Source organism: Ricinus communis, chromosome 5 (genome assembly GCF_019578655.1).
Source record: "Ricinus communis isolate WT05 ecotype wild-type chromosome 5, ASM1957865v1, whole genome shotgun sequence".
In the NCBI taxonomy this organism is placed as follows: domain Eukaryota; kingdom Viridiplantae; phylum Streptophyta; class Magnoliopsida; order Malpighiales; family Euphorbiaceae; genus Ricinus; species Ricinus communis.
In genome coordinates, this window is record NC_063260.1 from 19,698,138 (window position 1) to 19,719,292 (window position 21,155).

General features: G+C 29.2%; 3 protein-coding genes across 3 annotated transcripts; all 3 read right to left on the bottom strand.

Annotated features, from left to right (window-relative positions):
- Window positions 1–281: 281 nt before the first annotated feature.
- LOC8262533 (MLP-like protein 28) lies at window positions 282–1,156 on the bottom strand. The gene is made up of 2 exons (XM_002527755.4): window positions 886–1,156; window positions 282–746 (listed from the first exon to the last, which is right to left on the bottom strand). Exons 1-2 carry the CDS (start codon window positions 1,070–1,072, stop codon window positions 478–480), a joined length of 456 nt encoding a protein of 151 aa, XP_002527801.3. The 5' UTR covers window positions 1,073–1,156; the 3' UTR covers window positions 282–477.
- Window positions 1,157–7,463: 6,307 nt separating this feature from the next.
- Window positions 7,464–8,340, bottom strand: LOC8264364 (MLP-like protein 28). Its single transcript, XM_002535366.4, has 2 exons — window positions 8,079–8,340; window positions 7,464–7,941 (listed from the first exon to the last, which is right to left on the bottom strand). The coding sequence occupies exons 1-2, from the start codon at window positions 8,263–8,265 to the stop codon at window positions 7,673–7,675; spliced, it is 456 nt and encodes a 151-aa protein (XP_002535412.1). The 5' UTR covers window positions 8,266–8,340; the 3' UTR covers window positions 7,464–7,672.
- Window positions 8,341–10,702: 2,362 nt separating this feature from the next.
- On the bottom strand, window positions 10,703–18,723 carry LOC125370086 (MLP-like protein 28). The gene is made up of 5 exons (XM_048373890.1): window positions 18,514–18,723; window positions 18,114–18,376; window positions 14,924–14,957; window positions 11,307–11,489; window positions 10,703–11,167 (listed from the first exon to the last, which is right to left on the bottom strand). The coding sequence occupies exons 1-5, from the start codon at window positions 18,698–18,700 to the stop codon at window positions 10,899–10,901; spliced, it is 936 nt and encodes a 311-aa protein (XP_048229847.1). The 5' UTR covers window positions 18,701–18,723; the 3' UTR covers window positions 10,703–10,898.
- Window positions 18,724–21,155: the final 2,432 nt, after the last annotated feature.

The window sequence follows — 21,155 nt, forward strand, 5'->3', positions numbered from 1 at the left end:
AGACTACAGTGGAACTTAATTATATTCTTACCTTAACAAAATATATAAATAACAAATTGCCACCAAATGAAAAAATTATGGGCTCGCCAGAAAGTGAACCTGCCTTATAAATTGAGTGGATCTATGTTTTCATCCTCAGCCAATTTTTCTTCTCAAATTTATAAAAGTAAAAAGCAACGCTTGAATGCATATTTTTTAAAATAGAAAATAAAAAATAAAATTTCAACGCACAGTGCTTATTGCATAAAGTGGATGTTTGTTTATTATTAATAGAAATAGTATTAGAGCCAAAATTTAATTATTAATAGATAAGACCATTTGCATAAAGTGGATGTTTGTTTATTACATCGTTACACATAATAGTAAACGAATAATACTTCCACAAAACTTACATATGTTCGGTGGTGATTATTGCATATATATGCACGCAGGTGGACATCCACACAAAGTTTTATTGATTCTGAAAGAGAGTGGAGTCTAAGTTTGGGCAAGGTGGGCATCAATATCTTTGGTGACATTAACTAAAAATTCAAGCAAGGAAGTCGGCTCAGGAATATTTGCATTCAGCTTCTCGTATTCGAGGATCCAACGCACAGTGCTTCCATCGCCCTTAGGTGTAGCCTGAACAACAAATTTGAAACTTTTGTACTCCTTCAGTATATCTCCTTCAATCACTTTGAAGGTAGTGGACATGTTCACATGATCTATGTCTTCCACGAGCTCCTTTGCAACCTTAACTTTCCCATCTGTTATTTTGTCCCCCACCCAGAAAAGAAAGAAAAAAGAAAAGAAAAATCACAGTTAAGTAATACTAGAACATGAAATATATAATCAATGGCTAAAACTGCGCAAGAACTATGATATGGTGTAGTTATTTATAATTACCATGGACATAATTCCAGCGGAGAACGGAGCCCTTTTTTCCAAATTCACCTTCATGTAAATCACATGTTTGTATATTTTGAGGTGAAGCAATGGCGGTGTGGTGTGGTCTGCCGCCCATTACATCATGGAACTTGTCAGCGGAAGTTTTGATTTCTACATCAACCTCCATCTTACCAGAGAGAGCCATTTTTCTTCTATCAATTGCGAAAACAATACAATAATGCAAGGAAAACGGTTGTGGAGGAGAAATGCTTAGGCCTCAATGCTTATTTATAGAAGGCAAGACTCGAGCTAAATTATTTCCAAGAGCCATGTCATCTTATTAAGCTACAACGAGAAGAAGAACAGTTCTTTTTCTGAAATTTCAAAATTAATACTATTAGTAATGAACAAATTATGATTGCGCCCTTGAAAAAAATAAATTCAAATTGACCCCCTTGCTTGTCCCCGGCTTAACGCTTTAAGAACCGTGGATCTACTTCTATCTCTCTTGCTTTAATTAGTTTTAGAAACATTGAATTGTCGTTTTATGTCTTTTTCATAGAAAGAGAAAACTAAAATAGAATTGGCTCTTTTCTTTATTCAATAGAATTAACTCTTTTGCTTTTGATTTAAAACAGAAAATAAAAAATTAAAATAATACATTAGTCTAACAGGTTCTTTATAATTTGAAGTTTGAAAACATAAGTGCACAAAGAGCAACTTTCATTGCAAAAATTGAAAAATGAGATCAGTAATTGAGTTATTCCAACTTATAAATTTATGTATTTTTATACTGCTATAAGTGTCAATCCTTTTCATTTCATCTTTGCCATATAATTTGAATTGTAGTTTTGATTATTTTGTTGAAAAATTAAGTAAAGGAAAAATTACTTTGAATAATATGTACCCGGTTCATTTTTCTGTTGAATTAATTTTCCCTATACCTAGCTACCTACTAATATATATTAAACATGAATGAGAAATTTGATTGGTAGATAAATAATTGGGATTTCCTGATTGTCTGGTTTATCAACATAAGTAGGAGCAATTCCCCATAAATACATGGGTCATGCATGTTTGATTTAGTTGCTGTAGTTGATAATTATTTAATTTGCTAATCAGTGAATTTAAAATATTATAGATAATTATTTTAGTGCAGATAATAATGCATTTTATATAGAAGTTTACTCGTTTAATTTTTTTAGCACAACTACCTTTAACAAAGTACTTTAAAACTTATAAAACTTGGTGAAATTGGCTACGAGAGTTTCCTATTTCCCAAACAATATAGGTTTGATTTTAGGGATCACCACTTATAGATAGTTAATTAATCTCCATGCTCGTATATATCAAGTTAGTCGAATTAAAATACTTTTAAATTTGATTTGATTTGATTAGAAATTTTAAATTTGATTTTTTAATTCATAGGAGGCCAAATGGGTTGTGGACTGCACAACAGGGGATAGCTATTTCCTTACACTCACCATAAAGACAAATTTTTACCTAGGCAGAAGTGGAGACTTGAACTCAAGACCTCTATCTCCCAAGGGCAATTGCTCTTGCTACGTGAGTTAGGCCTCAAATTTGAGATTTTTTTTTTTTAACTTAGGCTCAATTAAGGTTGTTTGAATTATTTAATACAAAGGGTAAGTTCATAGGAAAATAAAAAGTTAAAATTTAATTGAATATCATTTATTAAGTTTAAGGTTGTTTGAATTATTTAATACAAAGGGTTAGATTTTTCAATCTTCTTCTCAATCCTAATAAAAATGAGTAAAATATTAATAAAATATTTATTCTTGAATCATCTATTTGTTCACGTAACGATATTGGATTCTTTTTGGTTATGGAATGACTCAATAAACCTAATGTTAAGTGATCAACTCTTTTTTTATTATCGCCGAACTAAAGCAATATCAATAAATTTTGATTAATAATTTCGTTAGAGATTAAAATATACTTTAGTAAAATTGAAAATTTAAAGACTTTCAAGAAATTTGAGAATAAATCTAAAATGCAAATTTATTTGACAATTAAGTCAATAAAATAATAATCCTTAAATTCCTTATCATTGCGATTAATTAACATTAGACTTGTTGTGATTTACTCTTAGGCTTATTATACTAGTTAGAATATGTATTCTTTTATTACATTAACAATTTATTGATTCTTTATAAACTGAATGCTGTAACGTGACTAAATTAGTAAAAAAGTTTAAAATTTATTTGTTCAGTTTATTATTAAATATCAAGTTTGTCTAAAATTACTTTGGGATAAATATTATTTATCCTTTGAGATTTGATCTAATTTATAACTCAGTTTTTGTATTTTTTTATTACATTAAACTCCCCTTCAGTTTTAATAAAACTAACTATTATTTCATTCCGTGTTAGTTGAATGACTAAACTGGTGATTTAAGATCACAATTTGATCTTTAGATATATGGTCAAGTATCAAACTCGTCAAAAATTAATTTTATTATCAAATTAATAGTAAAATTTTATTTTTAGCACAAGTTAATTTTAATGTCTGATTAAAATAATGACTTTAATATTTTTACTTGTTTATATTTTTATTATTTTAACATATTTGAATTCAAAATTTTTTTAAAAGTATTAAAAGATGTTTATTTCTTATTTAATGTTATTAAATTATTATGTAGTTTAATTTTAAATTCTTAAATAAAATAAATAGTTCAAAGTTATTATTTTTATTAGACACTAAAATTACACTATATTAAAAATAAAAGTTTTACTTGTATTAATCTCATTTGAATAGTTGATAAAAAGTTTCATTTTTAACATATAAGATTATCAAGATCTTCTTTATTGATAGTGAATTTATCAACTTGTTCTCTAAACTATTTCACTAGATTAAGATATAATTATTTAATTTAAGTTTAATTAAATAAGAAATTGCTAAGCGAATTATATAAAATGTGATTTACTTCTTGTAAGTGTCACCCTTGTATTTACTTAGTATGTATAAGTATAATTAAATTTGCCTAATTGGAGGTTATAAAAATAACTATTTTGAAGAAATTATTTGGATGGTATTGGATTCAACCGAAAGTAGTAAATAAATTGATTAATTAAGTTAATTTTATTTTAGAATTGAATTGAAATTTATATTTGAGGAGGAGGCTAAAAGTAGAGTTGAATTAATATGGAGCTTTAGTGGAAAATATACCGGTTGGTATTTTTATAAATAATAGTGTCCGTATGGCATTATGGTAATATCAAATATAAAAGCAAGGGTAAATAAGTAACTCTCTATTTATAATAATTTTAATTTGGCTTAAAGGTAGCAACCAACGACTTAATTAAAAGAGTGATATTGAGCTTGAGGGTTTAGGAAGAATTTTCAGGGATTAATAATCTTTAACTAAAGAATGTAGAGTCTAAATGGCGATATGAAAAAAGAAAGAAATAAAATAAAGAAGAAGGAGAAAAGAACAGGAAAGGAGAAAGAAGAAAAAGAAAGAAAGAAGAAGCTTGGCTACCTGCCATGGCAGATAAGGGAAGAAGAAGTCTGAGGGTCGGCGAAATTGACCGAAGACAGAGGAGGCGTGGCAAAAAATAAGGAAGGCGACAACAGCTTCTCACTACCGTGCAAGGCGATTCAGGCGTCCATTTTTGGTGCTGATGCTCTTAAAACGACCAGCAACTCGTGGGCTTTCATTTCTTTATCATCATCCCTTATGGCTGCCGAAATATTAAAACCCGACGAGATAAGCTCATGGGAACGAATTTAGGTTTCTCTTGATTTTCGGCGACTTCCTGCAAGGTTTGGCTTATCAGAGTTATGGATGAACTCCTCTTATCACAAGTTTTTCAATGGCACTAATTTTGCAGCGATCGGACTCCGTTGAGAAATCGACGGTTGAAACTTTATGATGTATCAAAATGATCGGAGAATCGGGATGATAGAATATTCATCTCGCATTGTCTCGAGTCTGTAGGGCGCACTCGGATCGTCGATCGGGTGACGGTGAAGGCGAGTCGACCGATTTATTAAGCGTCTCGATAATTCTATAGCCTCGATTTTAGAAATTATTAACTAAAAATTATATTGGTTATTTATTGGAGAAAAACAATTTAAGATTTATGTGTAAGTATCTTAGAAAATAAAAAACATATGCTATCGAAATTGAGCAATATGATAATTTTATATAAAATCTTTTATTTAGTTGCATTAGAACTATTAATAACATGAAGCTAAATAATTAGCATAAATAAATTAGTGAATCTTGAATAGATAACTATAAATTCTAGTAATTCATTTAGGTATTTGCAATTGAGATTTTAACTAAATGATTAGCCTATAATTAAAATTGATTATGTTGTTGCTGAATACTAGAAGTGTTTCTAGCAAGTTCTAGACCCGTTATATGGGGGGTAAACATCTATATTTTAGGGAGGTTCTACCGAATTTTCGGTTGCATTTCGAGTCGAAATTATTAGACAGTCAATTCTAGGAGTTTAGGCCTAGGGTTATTTATTAAATATTTTATTTTTATTGATTGAATTATTCCCGTGAATAGATAATCTATCGTTTTAGCCTGCTCCACCCGAGGCTTAGGAGCAGAGCAAGAGGCCATCATAAATGTGAGTTAAAGTTATATATCTGGTATACTTGTATTATGCTAAAATTTTATATAGCAATTTCGATTAATTGATTTATAGATTTAAATTATTTATTTATTTATTATTCATCTAAATAACCGTTTTATGGAATTAATTATCTATTTACTATTTATATATCATTTTCTACATCATTGATATTATGATTGTATATTGACTCGGGATGGGACGACAGTAGAATATGTCACCCGATGGGTTACATCACGACCACGTGCGCACCAATATAGATATGAGACAGGTAGTAAAAGAATATTTTTGAAATTTTCCTTGGTCGAGTTCAACTCTCTGGGCTGTGAAGATTTGATTGCCCGATTAAAGGTTCCTGGTCGAGCGTTGCTCTCTATGTGCCGGCTTTATTTAGAGTCAAGTGACCAGACTGGATTTAAGGACCCTGGTCGAGCCCCGCTCTCTGGGCGCCAATCCTATTGCAGCGGGAGAGCCGAAAAGCTGTTATTTTTGAGATTAGAGTTCTGCTTAGGTACTCGTACCATAACGTTTAAATTGTATTTTACTAAATCATGTATTGCACGCGTTTTAATATGATATAATATTTATTCTAATCAAATAAATATTTTATTAAGATGGTTGCATGTATTTTTGGATTATATGATTTTAACTCACTCTCGAGACTGATAATCTCAAATTTAATTATTTTTCAAGTGTTTGTTAGTTTTCCCGCAGTTGTTCTTCTCTGGCAGCCCGACTTCCTTTATCTTCGTGTTTAATGTAACTAATTTTATTTGTATGTTTAGTTTTTAGAATTCTAGATTCTTCACAATAGTGATTTCAAAACTTATTATTTTGTTTTGGCATGTTAAACTAGGTATTGCCTAATTTGTACTGACAGACTGAATTAAATATGTAGTATCTGGGTGGTTTGAAAGTTTGTTATGCAAAAATATTATAATGGATAGAATTTGAATTATACTTTGATTAAGTTACTGAATATTCAGACTTGCAACGGATTTCAGTGTCCTTACACCTATCCATTCCCTAGCGCCGGTTACGGGCCCATAGATCAGTTCATGACGATACAAGTTCAAGTAAAAATTGAGATCCTATAGAGTTTTCACATGATCAATCAACTCTCCATCCTCTCAATAAAAAATGGAAAGTTCGTGAGATAAAATTTCTGTAATTTGCATTATAAATTTATTTCACAAATATTGCTGATCAGTTATAAATTAATGCATGTAATTATATTTTCTTATTTCAAGTGTAGTTTATTTCGGCATAATTTTTTCATTTTTTTTCTGTTAGTCATTTCTAATCATCAGTACCATAAAATTTTTTACAAACTTAAAATGGTTAAATCTTGAAAAGAATATCATAAATATCTATTTTTTTTTTATTTTTTTATTTGTATTGTGTTAAAATATCAAAATATAAATTTTTTTATTTTTTTTTTGAAATTAATGGTTTTAGTTTTCTTTTGGTTCTTTTTAACCACCGAAAACAAAAAATACTGTAAATTTTTTTTAAAAAGTAAAAAGATAGTATATTTAAAAAAATTTATACAGGAAATACGATATTTTTTATTAATTTTAGAATATTTTTAAAAATTACTTTAAATCTTTTTGACCATGTTTTGTAAATGTTCTAAAAGAGCATAAGTCTTTTATTTTGTCTCATTTATCTTGAAATTTTTAATAAATCAATTCACTACATAAGACTACACGAGCGACTAATTATATTTTTACCTTTAACAAATTTATCAAGAACAAATTGCCACCAAATGAAAAAATTATGGGCTTCGGCGAACCTGCCTCGTGAATTGTGTTCATGGCGGATTTATGATTTCATCCTCCTAGTGAATTTCTCTTCTAAAAAATTCACCAAGACAATAACACATATCACTTCATATACGAAATTTAGCTAATAAAAAATAATTTTGAAAAATCGCTTGAGAGCACGTTTTATAAAAAGAGGAAAAAAAAACTTTCAACCAGTACATAGCCACAATTTAATTATTATTGGATAAGATCATCCACATATAGATGTTTATTTATTACATAATCACACATTATAGTAAACGAAATGATACTTCCATAAAATTTGCATATACTCGACAGCGATTATTGCATATATGCGCGTAGGTGGATTTCCAGGTTCAGTAGATAGTAGCGGCACAAAGTTTCATTCATTATGATAGAGAGAGGAGTCTAAGCTTGGGCAAGGTGGGCATCAATGTCTTTGGTGACATCAACTGCAAATTCAAGCATGGAAGTCGGCTCGGGAATATTTGCATTCAGCTTCTCGTATACGAGGGTCCAATGCACAATGCTTCCCTTCCCCTTAGGTGTAGCTTGAACAACAAATTTGAAACTTTTATACTCCTTCAGTAGATCTCCTTCAATCACTTTGAAGGTAGTGGACATGTTCACGTCATCTATGTCTTCCACGACCTCCTTTGCAACCTTAGCTTTTCCATCTGTTAATTTGTCCCCCACCAAAAGTAAAAGAAAAGGGAAAAATCACCGTCAAATAGTACAAGAACAAGAAATATATAATTAATCAATGGCTAAAATTGCATAAGAACAATGATATGGTGTAGTTATATATAATTACCATGGACATAATTCCAGTAAAGAACAGAGCCCTTTTTTCCAAATTCACCTTCATGTAAATCACATGTTTGTATATTTTGAGGTGAAGCAATGGTCATGTGGTGTGGTCTGCCGCCCATTACATCATGAAACTTGTCAGCTGAAGTTTTGATTTCTACATCAACCTCCATCTTACCAGAGAGAGCCATTTTTCTTCTATCAATTGCGAAAACAATACAATAATGCAAGGAAAATGGCTGTGGAGGAGAAATGCTTAGGCCTCAATGCTCATTTATAGAAGGCAAGACTCGAGCTAAATTATTTCCAAGAGCCATGTAGCTTACTAAGCTACAAAGAGAAGGAGAACAATTCTTTTTTCCGAATTTCTAAATTAGTACTATAATTTATGAACAAATTATGATTGCCCCCTGAAATAATTCAATTTGATTCCCTTGCTTGTCCCCTGCTTAACTCTTTGAGAACCGTAGATCTACTTCTGTTTCCTTGCTTTTAGTCTTAAAAATATTGACTTGCTGTTCTTTGTCTTTTTCATAAAAAGAAAGAATTAAAATAGAATTTGACTCTTTTTGTTTATTTACTAGAATTGACTCTTTTGTTTTTTTGTTTAAAGCAGAAAATAAATTATTGAAATAATACATTAATCTAACAGGTTCTTTGTAATTTTGAGTTTTAAAAAAATAAGTGGACAAAGATCAAATTTTATTGTGAAATTTGAGAAATGCGATTAGACGTCGTAAACACTTCTTCAAAAGTTTTAATGCAACTGTATATTTAAGTTTTAACTCGAGACCTTAGTTAAGTCAGAAGAAGCTCTTACAATCTCATCTAAATGCTCTTGAATTAGTAATTGAGTTATTCAAACTTATAACTTTATATATTTATGTATTTTTATATTGTTATGAGTATAATACTTTTGATTTCACCTTTGTCATAGAATTTAATTAGTACTTTTGATTTATTTTGTGTCAAAATTAAATAAAAAATAAAAGCTTGAATAATATATACTCAGTTTATTTTTCTATTGAATTAAATTTCCCTATATCTACCTACTAATATATATTAAAACATGAATGAGAAATTTGATTGGTAGATAAATAATTGGGATTTCCTGATTGTCTAATATAAGTAGGAGCCATTCCACTTTTAAAGAGAGAGACAAAACAAATAGTTCCCCATAAATACATGGTTCATGCATCTTTGATTTAGTTGTTGGAGTTGATAATTATTTAATTGACTGATGATTGTTTTACTGAATTCAAAATATTATAGATAATTATTTTAGTGCAGATAGTAATGAATTTCATATAGAAGTTTCCTTGTTTAATTTTTTTTAGCATAACTACCCTTAACAAAGTATTCTTTAAACTAGAAAGTTCTAAGGATAGATTGTTTATTTTCTTTTATTTAAAAAATCTTATACAAAAATTACTTAGTTATTGTAATAAATCAAATTTAATGACTTTCCTACTAAAGCATATTTTACACGTTTTAATGTATTAGGTGAGTCAGATCTTATCAGATACTTGTTAATACTTTGTTAATCATTCATATTAATGGATACTCAAATAAAATAACCTATTATATAGGAACTCAACAAAATAATTCAATAAAAATAATAAATTTAAAACAAAAATGTGAAAATCTGACTGTAGGTAATACTTATAGAATTGTTTATCATGGATCCGAGACTATAATACATTACGTACATGCATATGTGTGAAACCTTTTCTTTTTTAATTTTAAATATTAAAGGTAATGTCACACTGCATAAATACAACTTTTACTTTTATCCTGTCTCGTCTTTTTATTTTTTTTATTAATAATTTTTTTTATTTTATATTTTCAATGTATATTTGATATTTTTATTTTATTATAATACTAAATTTATCTTTAAGCGATATGCTAGTTAGTATTTTTACAATAAATTATTATATATTTGATATACAAGTCTTATTAGAATCATAGAGAATATTATGTATATGTATATGGGAAAATCTCTGGTATGGCTCTATACAAGTTCAAGTGAAAATTGAGATCGTATAGAGTTTTTACATAATCAATCATCTCTCCATCCTTTCAATTAAAAATGGGAAGTTCATGAGATAAAATTTCTATAATCTGTATCATAAATTGTTTTCACAAATATTGCTGACCAGTTGTAAATTAATGCATGCAATTATATATTCTTTCCTTTAAGTGTGGTTTATTTCGTATTCTTCATTTCTTTTATGCTAGTCATTTCTAATAATCAATATCATATAAGCTGTTACAAATCTGAGAAAGCACAAGTCTTTCATTTTGTCTCATTTTCTTTAATTTTTAATAATTCAATTCATTATATAAGACTACAGTGGAACTTAATTATATTCTTACCTTAACAAAATATATAAATAACAAATTGCCACCAAATGAAAAAATTATGGGCTCGCTTGGGAAAGTGAACCTGCCTTATAAATTGAGTGGATCTATGTTTTCATCCTCAGCCAATTTTTCTTCTCAAATTTATAAAAGTAAAAAGCAACGCTTGAATGCATATTTTTTAAAATAGAAAATAAAAAATAAAATTTCAACGCACAGTGCTTATTGCATAAAGTGGATGTTTGTTTATTATTAATAGAAATAGTATTAGAGCCAAAATTTAATTATTAATAGATAAGACCATTTGCATAAAGTGGATGTTTGTTTATTACATCGTTACACATAATAGTAAACGAATAATACTTCCACAAAACTTACATATGTTCGGTGGTGATTATTGCATATATATGCACGCAGGTGGACATCCACACAAAGTTTTATTGATTCTGAAAGAGAGTGGAGTCTAAGTTTGGGCAAGGTGGGCATCAATATCTTTGGTGACATTAACTAAAAATTCAAGCAAGGAAGTCGGCTCAGGAATATTTGCATTCAGCTTCTCGTATTCGAGGATCCAACGCACAGTGCTTCCATCGCCCTTAGGTGTAGCCTGAACAACAAATTTGAAACTTTTGTACTCCTTCAGTATATCTCCTTCAATCACTTTGAAGGTAGTGGACATGTTCACATGATCTATGTCTTCCACGAGCTCCTTTGCAACCTTAACTTTCCCATCTGTTATTTTGTCCCCCACCCAGAAAAGAAAGAAAAAAGAAAAGAAAAATCACAGTTAAGTAATACTAGAACATGAAATATATAATCAATGGCTAAAACTGCGCAAGAACTATGATATGGTGTAGTTATTTATAATTACCATGGACATAATTCCAGCGGAGAACGGAGCCCTTTTTTCCAAATTCACCTTCATGTAAATCACATGTTTGTATATTTTGAGGTGAAGCAATGGCGGTGTGGTGTGGTCTGCCGCCCATTACATCATGGAACTTGTCAGCGGAAGTTTTGATTTCTACATCAACCTCCATCTTACCAGAGAGAGCCATTTTTCTTCTATCAATTGCGAAAACAATACAATAATGCAAGGAAAACGGTTGTGGAGGAGAAATGCTTAGGCCTCAATGCTTATTTATAGAAGGCAAGACTCGAGCTAAATTATTTCCAAGAGCCATGTCATCTTATTAAGCTACAACGAGAAGAAGAACAGTTCTTTTTCTGAAATTTCAAAATTAATACTATTAGTAATGAACAAATTATGATTGCGCCCTTGAAAAAAATAAATTCAAATTGACCCCCTTGCTTGTCCCCGGCTTAACGCTTTAAGAACCGTGGATCTACTTCTATCTCTCTTGCTTTAATTAGTTTTAGAAACATTGAATTGTCGTTTTATGTCTTTTTCATAGAAAGAGAAAACTAAAATAGAATTGGCTCTTTTCTTTATTCAATAGAATTAACTCTTTTGCTTTTGATTTAAAACAGAAAATAAAAAATTAAAATAATACATTAGTCTAACAGGTTCTTTATAATTTGAAGTTTGAAAACATAAGTGCACAAAGAGCAACTTTCATTGCAAAAATTGAAAAATGAGATCAGTAATTGAGTTATTCCAACTTATAAATTTATGTATTTTTATACTGCTATAAGTGTCAATCCTTTTCATTTCATCTTTGCCATATAATTTGAATTGTAGTTTTGATTATTTTGTTGAAAAATTAAGTAAAGGAAAAATTACTTTGAATAATATGTACCCGGTTCATTTTTCTGTTGAATTAATTTTCCCTATACCTAGCTACCTACTAATATATATTAAACATGAATGAGAAATTTGATTGGTAGATAAATAATTGGGATTTCCTGATTGTCTGGTTTATCAACATAAGTAGGAGCAATTCCCCATAAATACATGGGTCATGCATGTTTGATTTAGTTGCTGTAGTTGATAATTATTTAATTTGCTAATCAGTGAATTTAAAATATTATAGATAATTATTTTAGTGCAGATAATAATGCATTTTATATAGAAGTTTACTCGTTTAATTTTTTTAGCACAACTACCTTTAACAAAGTACTTTAAAACTTATAAAACTTGGTGAAATTGGCTACGAGAGTTTCCTATTTCCCAAACAATATAGGTTTGATTTTAGGGATCACCACTTATAGATAGTTAATTAATCTCCATGCTCGTATATATCAAGTTAGTCGAATTAAAATACTTTTAAATTTGATTTGATTTGATTAGAAATTTTAAATTTGATTTTTTAATTCATAGGAGGCCAAATGGGTTGTGGACTGCACAACAGGGGATAGCTATTTCCTTACACTCACCATAAAGACAAATTTTTACCTAGGCAGAAGTGGAGACTTGAACTCAAGACCTCTATCTCCCAAGGGCAATTGCTCTTGCTACGTGAGTTAGGCCTCAAATTTGAGATTTTTTTTTTTAACTTAGGCTCAATTAAGGTTGTTTGAATTATTTAATACAAAGGGTAAGTTCATAGGAAAATAAAAAGTTAAAATTTAATTGAATATCATTTATTAAGTTTAAGGTTGTTTGAATTATTTAATACAAAGGGTTAGATTTTTCAATCTTCTTCTCAATCCTAATAAAAATGAGTAAAATATTAATAAAATATTTATTCTTGAATCATCTATTTGTTCACGTAACGATATTGGATTCTTTTTGGTTATGGAATGACTCAATAAACCTAATGTTAAGTGATCAACTCTTTTTTATTATCGCCGAACTAAAGCAATATCAATAAATTTTGATTAATAATTTCGTTAGAGATTAAAATATACTTTAGTAAAATTGAAAATTTAAAGACTTTCAAGAAATTTGAGAATAAATCTAAAATGCAAATTTATTTGACAATTAAGTCAATAAAATAATAATCCTTAAATTCCTTATCATTGCGATTAATTAACATTAGACTTGTTGTGATTTACTCTTAGGCTTATTATACTAGTTAGAATATGTATTCTTTTATTACATTAACAATTTATTGATTCTTTATAAACTGAATGCTGTAACGTGACTAAATTAGTAAAAAAGTTTAAAATTTATTTGTTCAGTTTATTATTAAATATCAAGTTTGTCTAAAATTACTTTGGGATAAATATTATTTATCCTTTGAGATTTGATCTAATTTATAACTCAGTTTTTGTATTTTTTTTATTACATTAAACTCCCCTTCAGTTTTAATAAAACTAACTATTATTTCATTCCGTGTTAGTTGAATGACTAAACTGGTGATTTAAGATCACAATTTGATCTTTAGATATATGGTCAAGTATCAAACTCGTCAAAAATTAATTTTATTATCAAATTAATAGTAAAATTTTATTTTTAGCACAAGTTAATTTTAATGTCTGATTAAAATAATGACTTTAATATTTTTTACTTGTTTATATTTTTTATTATTTTAACATATTTGAATTCAAAATTTTTTTAAAAGTATTAAAAGATGTTTATTTCTTATTTAATGTTATTAAATTATTATGTAGTTTAATTTTAAATTCTTAAATAAAATAAATAGTTCAAAGTTATTATTTTTATTAGACACTAAAATTACACTATATTAAAAATAAAAGTTTTACTTGTATTAATCTCATTTGAATAGTTGATAAAAAGTTTCATTTTTAACATATAAGATTATCAAGATCTTCTTTATTGATAGTGAATTTATCAACTTGTTCTCTAAACTATTTCACTAGATTAAGATATAATTATTTAATTTAAGTTTAATTAAATAAGAAATTGCTAAGCGAATTATATAAAATGTGATTTACTTCTTGTAAGTGTCACCCTTGTATTTACTTAGTATGTATAAGTATAATTAAATTTGCCTAATTGGAGGTTATAAAAATAACTATTTTGAAGAAATTATTTGGATGGTATTGGATTCAACTGAAAGTAGTAAATAAATTGATTAATTAAGTTAATTTTATTTTAGAATTGAATTGAAATTTATATTTGAGGAGGAGGCTAAAAGTAGAGTTGAATTAATATGGAGCTTTAGTGGAAAATATACCGGTTGGTATTTTTATAAATAATAGTGTCCGTATGGCATTATGGTAATATCAAATATAAAAGCAAGGGTAAATAAGTAACTCTCTATTTATAATAATTTTAATTTGGCTTAAAGGTAGCAACCAACGACTTAATTAAAAGAGTGATATTGAGCTTGAGGGTTTAGGAAGAATTTTCAGGGATTAATAATCTTTAACTAAAGAATGTAGAGTCTAAATGGCGATATGAAAAAGAAAGAAATAAAATAAAGAAGAAGGAGAAAAGAACAGGAAAGGAGAAAGAAGAAAAAGAAAGAAAGAAGAAGCTTGGCTACCGCCATGGCGGATAAGGGAAGAAGAAGTCCGAGGGTGAAATTGGCCAGAAGACGGAGGAAGCGTCGGCGAGTGCGGCCGGCAACAATTGCAAGAAAAAATAAGGAAGGCGACAACAGCTTCTCACTACCGTGCAAGGCGATTCAGGCGTCCATTTTTGGTGCTGATGCTCTTAAAACGACCAGCAACTCGTGGGCTTTCATTTCTTTATCATCATCCCTTATGGCTGCCGAAATATTAAAACCCGACGAGATAAGCTCATGGGAACGAATTTAGGTTTCTCTTGATTTTCGGCGACTTCCTGCAAGGTTTGGCTTATCAGAGTTATGGATGAACTCCTCTTCTCACAAGTTTTTCAATGGCACTAATTTTGCAGCGATCGGACTCCGTTGAGAAATCGACGGTTGAAACTGTTTATGATGTATCAAAATGATCAGAGAATCAGATGATAGAATATTCATCTGCGCATTGTCTCGAGTCTGTAGGCGCACTCGGATCGTCGATCGGACTGAAGCGGCTGAAGACGAGTCGACCGATTTATTAAGCGTCTCGATAATTCTATAGCCTGCTGATTTTAGAAATTATTAACTAAAAATTATATTGGTTATTTATTGGAGAAAAACAATTTAAGATTTATGTGTAAGTATCTTAGAAAATAAAAAACATATGCTATCGAAATTGAGCAATATGATAATTTTATATAAAATCTTTTATTTAGTTGCATTAGAACTATTAATAACATGAAGCTAAATAATTAGCATAAATAAATTAGTGAATCTTGAATAGATAACTATAAATTCTAGTAATTCATTTAGGTATTTGCAATTGAGATTTTAACTAAATGATTAGCCTATAATTAAAATTGATTATGTTGTTGCTGAATACTAGAAGTGTTTCTAGCAAGTTCTAGACCCGTTATATGGGGGGTAAACATCTATATTTTAGGGGAGGTTCTACCGAATTTTCGGTTGCATTTCCGAGTCGAAATTATTAGACAGTCAATTCTAGGAGTTTAGGCCTAGGGTTATTTATTAAATATTTTATTTTTATTGATTGAATTATTCCCGTGAATAGATAATCTATCGTTTTAGCCTGCTCCACCCGAGGCTTAGGAGCAGAGCAAGAGGCCATCATAAATGTGAGTTAAAGTTGTATATCTGGTATACTTGTATTATGCTAAAATTTTATATAGCAATTTCGATTAATTGATTTATAGATTTAAATTATTTATTTATTTATTATTCATTTAAATAACCGTTTTATGGAATTAATTATCTATTTACTATTTATATATCATTTTCTACATCATTGATATTATGATTGTATATTGACTCGGGATGGGACGACAGTAGAATATGTCACCCGATGGGTTACATCACGACCACGTGCGCACCAATATAGATATGAGACAGTGAAAAGAATATTTTTGAAATTTTCCTTGGTCGAGTTCAACTCTGGGGCCGTGAAGATTTGATTGCCCGATTAAAGGTTCTGGTCGAGCGTTGCTCTCTATGTCGCAAGCTTTATTTAGAGTCAAGTGACCGGACTGGATTTAAGGACCTGGTCGAGCCCCGTTCTCTGGGCGCCAATCCTATTCGCAGTGGGAGAGCCGAAAAGTTTATTTTTGAGATTAGAGTTCGCTAGGTACTCGTACCATAACGTTTAAATTGTATTTCTTGAATCATGTATTGCAGCGTTTTAATATGATATAATATTTATTCTAATCAAATAAATATTTTATTAAGATGGTTGCATGTATTTTTGGATTATATGATTTTAACTCACTCTCGAGGTGATAATCTCAAATTTAATTATTTTTCAAGTGTTTGTTAGTTTTCCATGATTGTTCTTCTCATGGCCCGACTTCCTTTATCTTCGTGTTTAATGTAACTAATTTTATTTGTATGTTTAGTTTTTAGAATTCTAGATTCTTCACAATAGTGATTTCAAAACTTATTATTTTGTTTTGGCATGTTAAACTAGGTATTGCCTAATTTGTACTTGTGGTGAATTAAATATGTAGTATCTGGGTGGTTTGAAAGTTTGTTATGCAAAAATTTTATAATGGATAGAATTTGAATTATACTTTGATTAAGTTCTTTGAATATTCGGACTTGCAACGGATTTCAGTGTCCTTACACCTATCCATTCCCTATCGCCGGTTACGGGCCCATAGATCAGTTCATGACGATTCAAGTTCAAGTAAAAATTGAGATCCTATAGAGTTTTCACATGATCAATCAACTCTCCATCCTCTCAATAAAAAATGGAAAGTTCGTGAGATAAAATTTTTGTAATTTGCATTATAAATTTATTTCACAAATATTGCTGATCAGTTATAAATTAATGCATGTAATTATATTTTCTTATTTCAAGTGTAGTTTATTTCGGCATAATTTTTTCATTTTTTTTCTGTTAGTCATTTCTAATCATCAGTACCATAAAATTTTTTACTAACTTAAAATGGTTAAATCTTGAAAAGAATATCATAAATATCTATTTTTTTTTTTATTTTTTTATTTGTATTGTGTTAAAATATAAAAATATAAATTTTTTTATTTTTTTTTGAAATTAATGGTTTTAGTTTTCTTTTGGTTCTTTTTAACCACCGAAAACAAAAAATACTGTAAATTTTTTTTAAAAAGTAAAAAGATAGTATATTTAAAAAAATTTATACAGGAAATGCGATATTTTTTATTAATTTTAGAATATTTTTAAAAATTACTTTAAATCTTTTTGACCATGTTTTGTAAATGTTCTAAAAGAGCATAAGTCTTTTATTTTGTCTCATTTATCTTGAAATTTTTAATAAATCAATTCACTACATAAGACTACACGAGCGACTAATTATATTTTTACCTTTAACAAATTTATCAAGAACAAATTGCCACCAAATGAAAAAATTATGGGCTTCGGCGAACCTGCCTCGTGAATTGTGTTCATGGCGGATTTATGATTTCATCCTCCTAGTGAATCTCTTCTAAAAAATTCACCATGACAATAACACATATCACTTCATATATGAAATTTAGCTAATAAAAAATAATTTTAAAGAATCGCTTGAGAGCACGTTTTATAAAAAGAGGAAAAAAAAACTTTCAACCAGTACATAGCCACAATTTAATTATTATTGGATAAGATCATCCACATATAGATGTTTATTTATTACATAATCACACATTATAGTAAACGAAATGATACTTCCATAAAATTTGCATATACTCGACAGCGATTATTGCATATATGCGCGTAGGTGGATTTCCAGGTTCAGTAGATAGTAGCGGCACAAAGTTTCATTCATTATGATAGAGAGAGGAGTCTAAACTTGGGCAAGGTGGGCATCAATGTCTTTGGTGACATCAACTGCAAATTCAAGCATGGAAGTCGGCTCGGGAATATTTGCATTCAGCTTCTCGTATACGAGGGTCCAATGCACAATGCTTCCCTTCCCCTTAGGTGTAGCTTGAACAACAAATTTGAAACTTTTATACTCCTTCAGTAGATCTCCTTCAATCACTTTGAAGGTAGTGGACATGTTCACGTCATCTATGTCTTCCACGACCTCCTTTGCAACCTTAGCTTTTCCATCTGTTAATTTGTCCCCCACCAAAAGTAAAAGAAAAGGGAAAAATCACCGTCAAATAGTACAAGAACAAGAAATATATAATTAATCAATGGCTAAAATTGCATAAGAACAATGATATGGTGTAGTTATATATAATTACCATGGACATAATTCCAGTAAAGAACAGAGCCCTTTTTTCCAAATTCACCTTCATGTAAATCACATGTTTGTATATTTTGAGGTGAAGCAATGGTCATGTGGTGTGGTCTGCCGCCCATTACATCATGAAACTTGTCAGCTGAAGTTTTGATTTCTACATCAACCTCCATCTTACCAGAGAGAGCCATTTTCTTCTATCAATTGCGAAAACAATACAATAATGCAAGGAAAATGGCTGTGGAGGAGAAATGCTTAGGCCTCAATGCTCATTTATAGAAGGCAAGACTCGAGCTAAATTATTTCCAAGAGCCATGTAGCTTACTAAGCTACAAAGAGAAGGAGAACAATTCTTTTTTCCGAATTTCTAAATTAGTACTATAATTTATGAACAAATTATGATTGCCCCCTGAAATAATTCAATTTGATTCCCTTGCTTGTCCCCTGCTTAACTCTTTGAGAACCGTAGATCTACTTCTGTTTCCTTGCTTTTAGTCTTAAAAATATTGACTTGCTGTTCTTTGTCTTTTTCATAAAAAGAAAGAATTAAAATAGAATTTGACTCTTTTTGTTTATTTACTAGAATTGACTCTTTTGTTTTTTTGTTTAAAGCAGAAAATAAATTATTGAAATAATACATTAATCTAACAGGTTCTTTGTAATTTTGAGTTTTAAAAAAATAAGTGGACAAAGATCAAATTTTATTGTGAAATTTGAGAAATGCGATTAGACGTCGTAAACACTTCTTCAAAAGTTTTAATGCAACTGTATATTTAAGTTTTAACTCGAGACCTTAGTTAAGTCAGAAGAAGCTCTTACAATCTCATCTAAATGCTCTTGAATTAGTAATTGAATTATTCAAACTTATAATGTGTGATTATGTAATTAAATTATGCCGTCGAGTATATGCAAATTTTACGGAAGTATCATTTCGTTTACTATAATGTGTGATTATGTAATAAATAAACATCTACATATGGATGATCTTATCCACTAATAATTAAATTGTGGCTATGTACTGGTTGAAAGTTTCTTTTTTCTTTTTATAAAACATTCTCTCAAGCGATTCTTCAAAATTATTTTTTATTTGCTAAATTTCATAAATGAAGTGATATGTGTTATTGTATTTGGTGAAATTTTGAAAAGAGAAATTCGCTAGTAGGATGAAATCATAAATCCACCATGAACACAATTCATGAGGCAGGTTCGCCCAAGCCCATAATTTTTTCATTTGGTGGTAATTGTTCTTGATAAATTTGTTAAAGGTAAAAATATAATTAGTTGCTCTTGTAGTCTTATGTAGTGAACTGATTTATTAAAAATTCAAGATAAATAAGACAAAATGAAAGACTTGTTTGTACTTTTTTAGAACATTTACAAAACATGGTAAAAAAGATTTAAAGTGATTTTTAAAAATATCCTAAAATTAATAAAAAATATCATATTTCCTGTATAAATTTTTTAAAGAAATACTATTTTTTTACTTTCTTTTTAAATTTACAGTGTGTTTGTTTTCGCTGGTTAAAAAGAACCAAAAGCAAACTAAAACTCTTAATTTAAAAAAAACACTTATATTTTGATATTTTAATATAGTACAAATAAAAAAATAAAAAAATAGATATTTATGATATTTTTTTCAAAATTTAACCATTTTAAGTTTGTAAATTTTTTTATGGTATTGATGATTAGAAATGACTAACATAAAAGAAATGAAAAAAATTATGCGGGAATAAACTACAATTGAGATAAGAAAATATTATTACATGTATTAATTTACAACTAATGAGCAATATTTGTGAAAGAAAATTTATAATGCAAATTACATAAATTTTATCTCATGAACTTTCCATTTTTGATTGAAAGGTTAGAGAGTTGATTGATCATGTGAAAACTCTATAGGATCTCAATTTTTACTTGAACTTGTATCCTCACGAATCGATTTTTGGGCCCATGACTGGCACTAGGAAATGGGTAGGCGTAAAGCCACTGAGATTCGTAGAAAGCTTGACCATTCATTAACTTAATCAAAGTATAATTCAAATTATATCCATTATAACATTTTTGCACAACTAAAGTTCAACCACCGAGATACTACATATTTAATTAAGTCTGTCAACACAAATTAGGCAATACCCGGTTTAACATACCAAAATAAAATAATAAATTTTGAAATCACTACTGCGGAGAATTTAGAATCCTAAAAATCAAACATACAAATAAAATTATTTACATTAAACCCGAAGATAAAGGAAGTCGGGCTGCTAGAGGAGAACAACTGCGGAAAAACTAACAAACACCTGAAAAATAATTAAATTTGAGATTGTCAGTCTCGAGAGTGAGTTAAAATCATATAATCCAAAAATACATACAACCATCTCAATAAAATATTTATTTAATCAGAAATAAAGATTATATCATATTAAAACGCGTGTAGTGCTATGATTCAGTAAAATATAATTTAAATGTTATGGGACGAGTATCTCAGTAGAACCCTAATCCCAAAAATAGTAGTCTTTCCGCTCTCTCACTCCAATAGGACTGGCGTCCAGAGAGTGGGGCTCGACCATGGTCCTTACATCGAGTCTGCTCACTTGATTCCAAATAATGTCGGCGCCTAGAGAGCAACATTCGACCAAGGACCTTTAA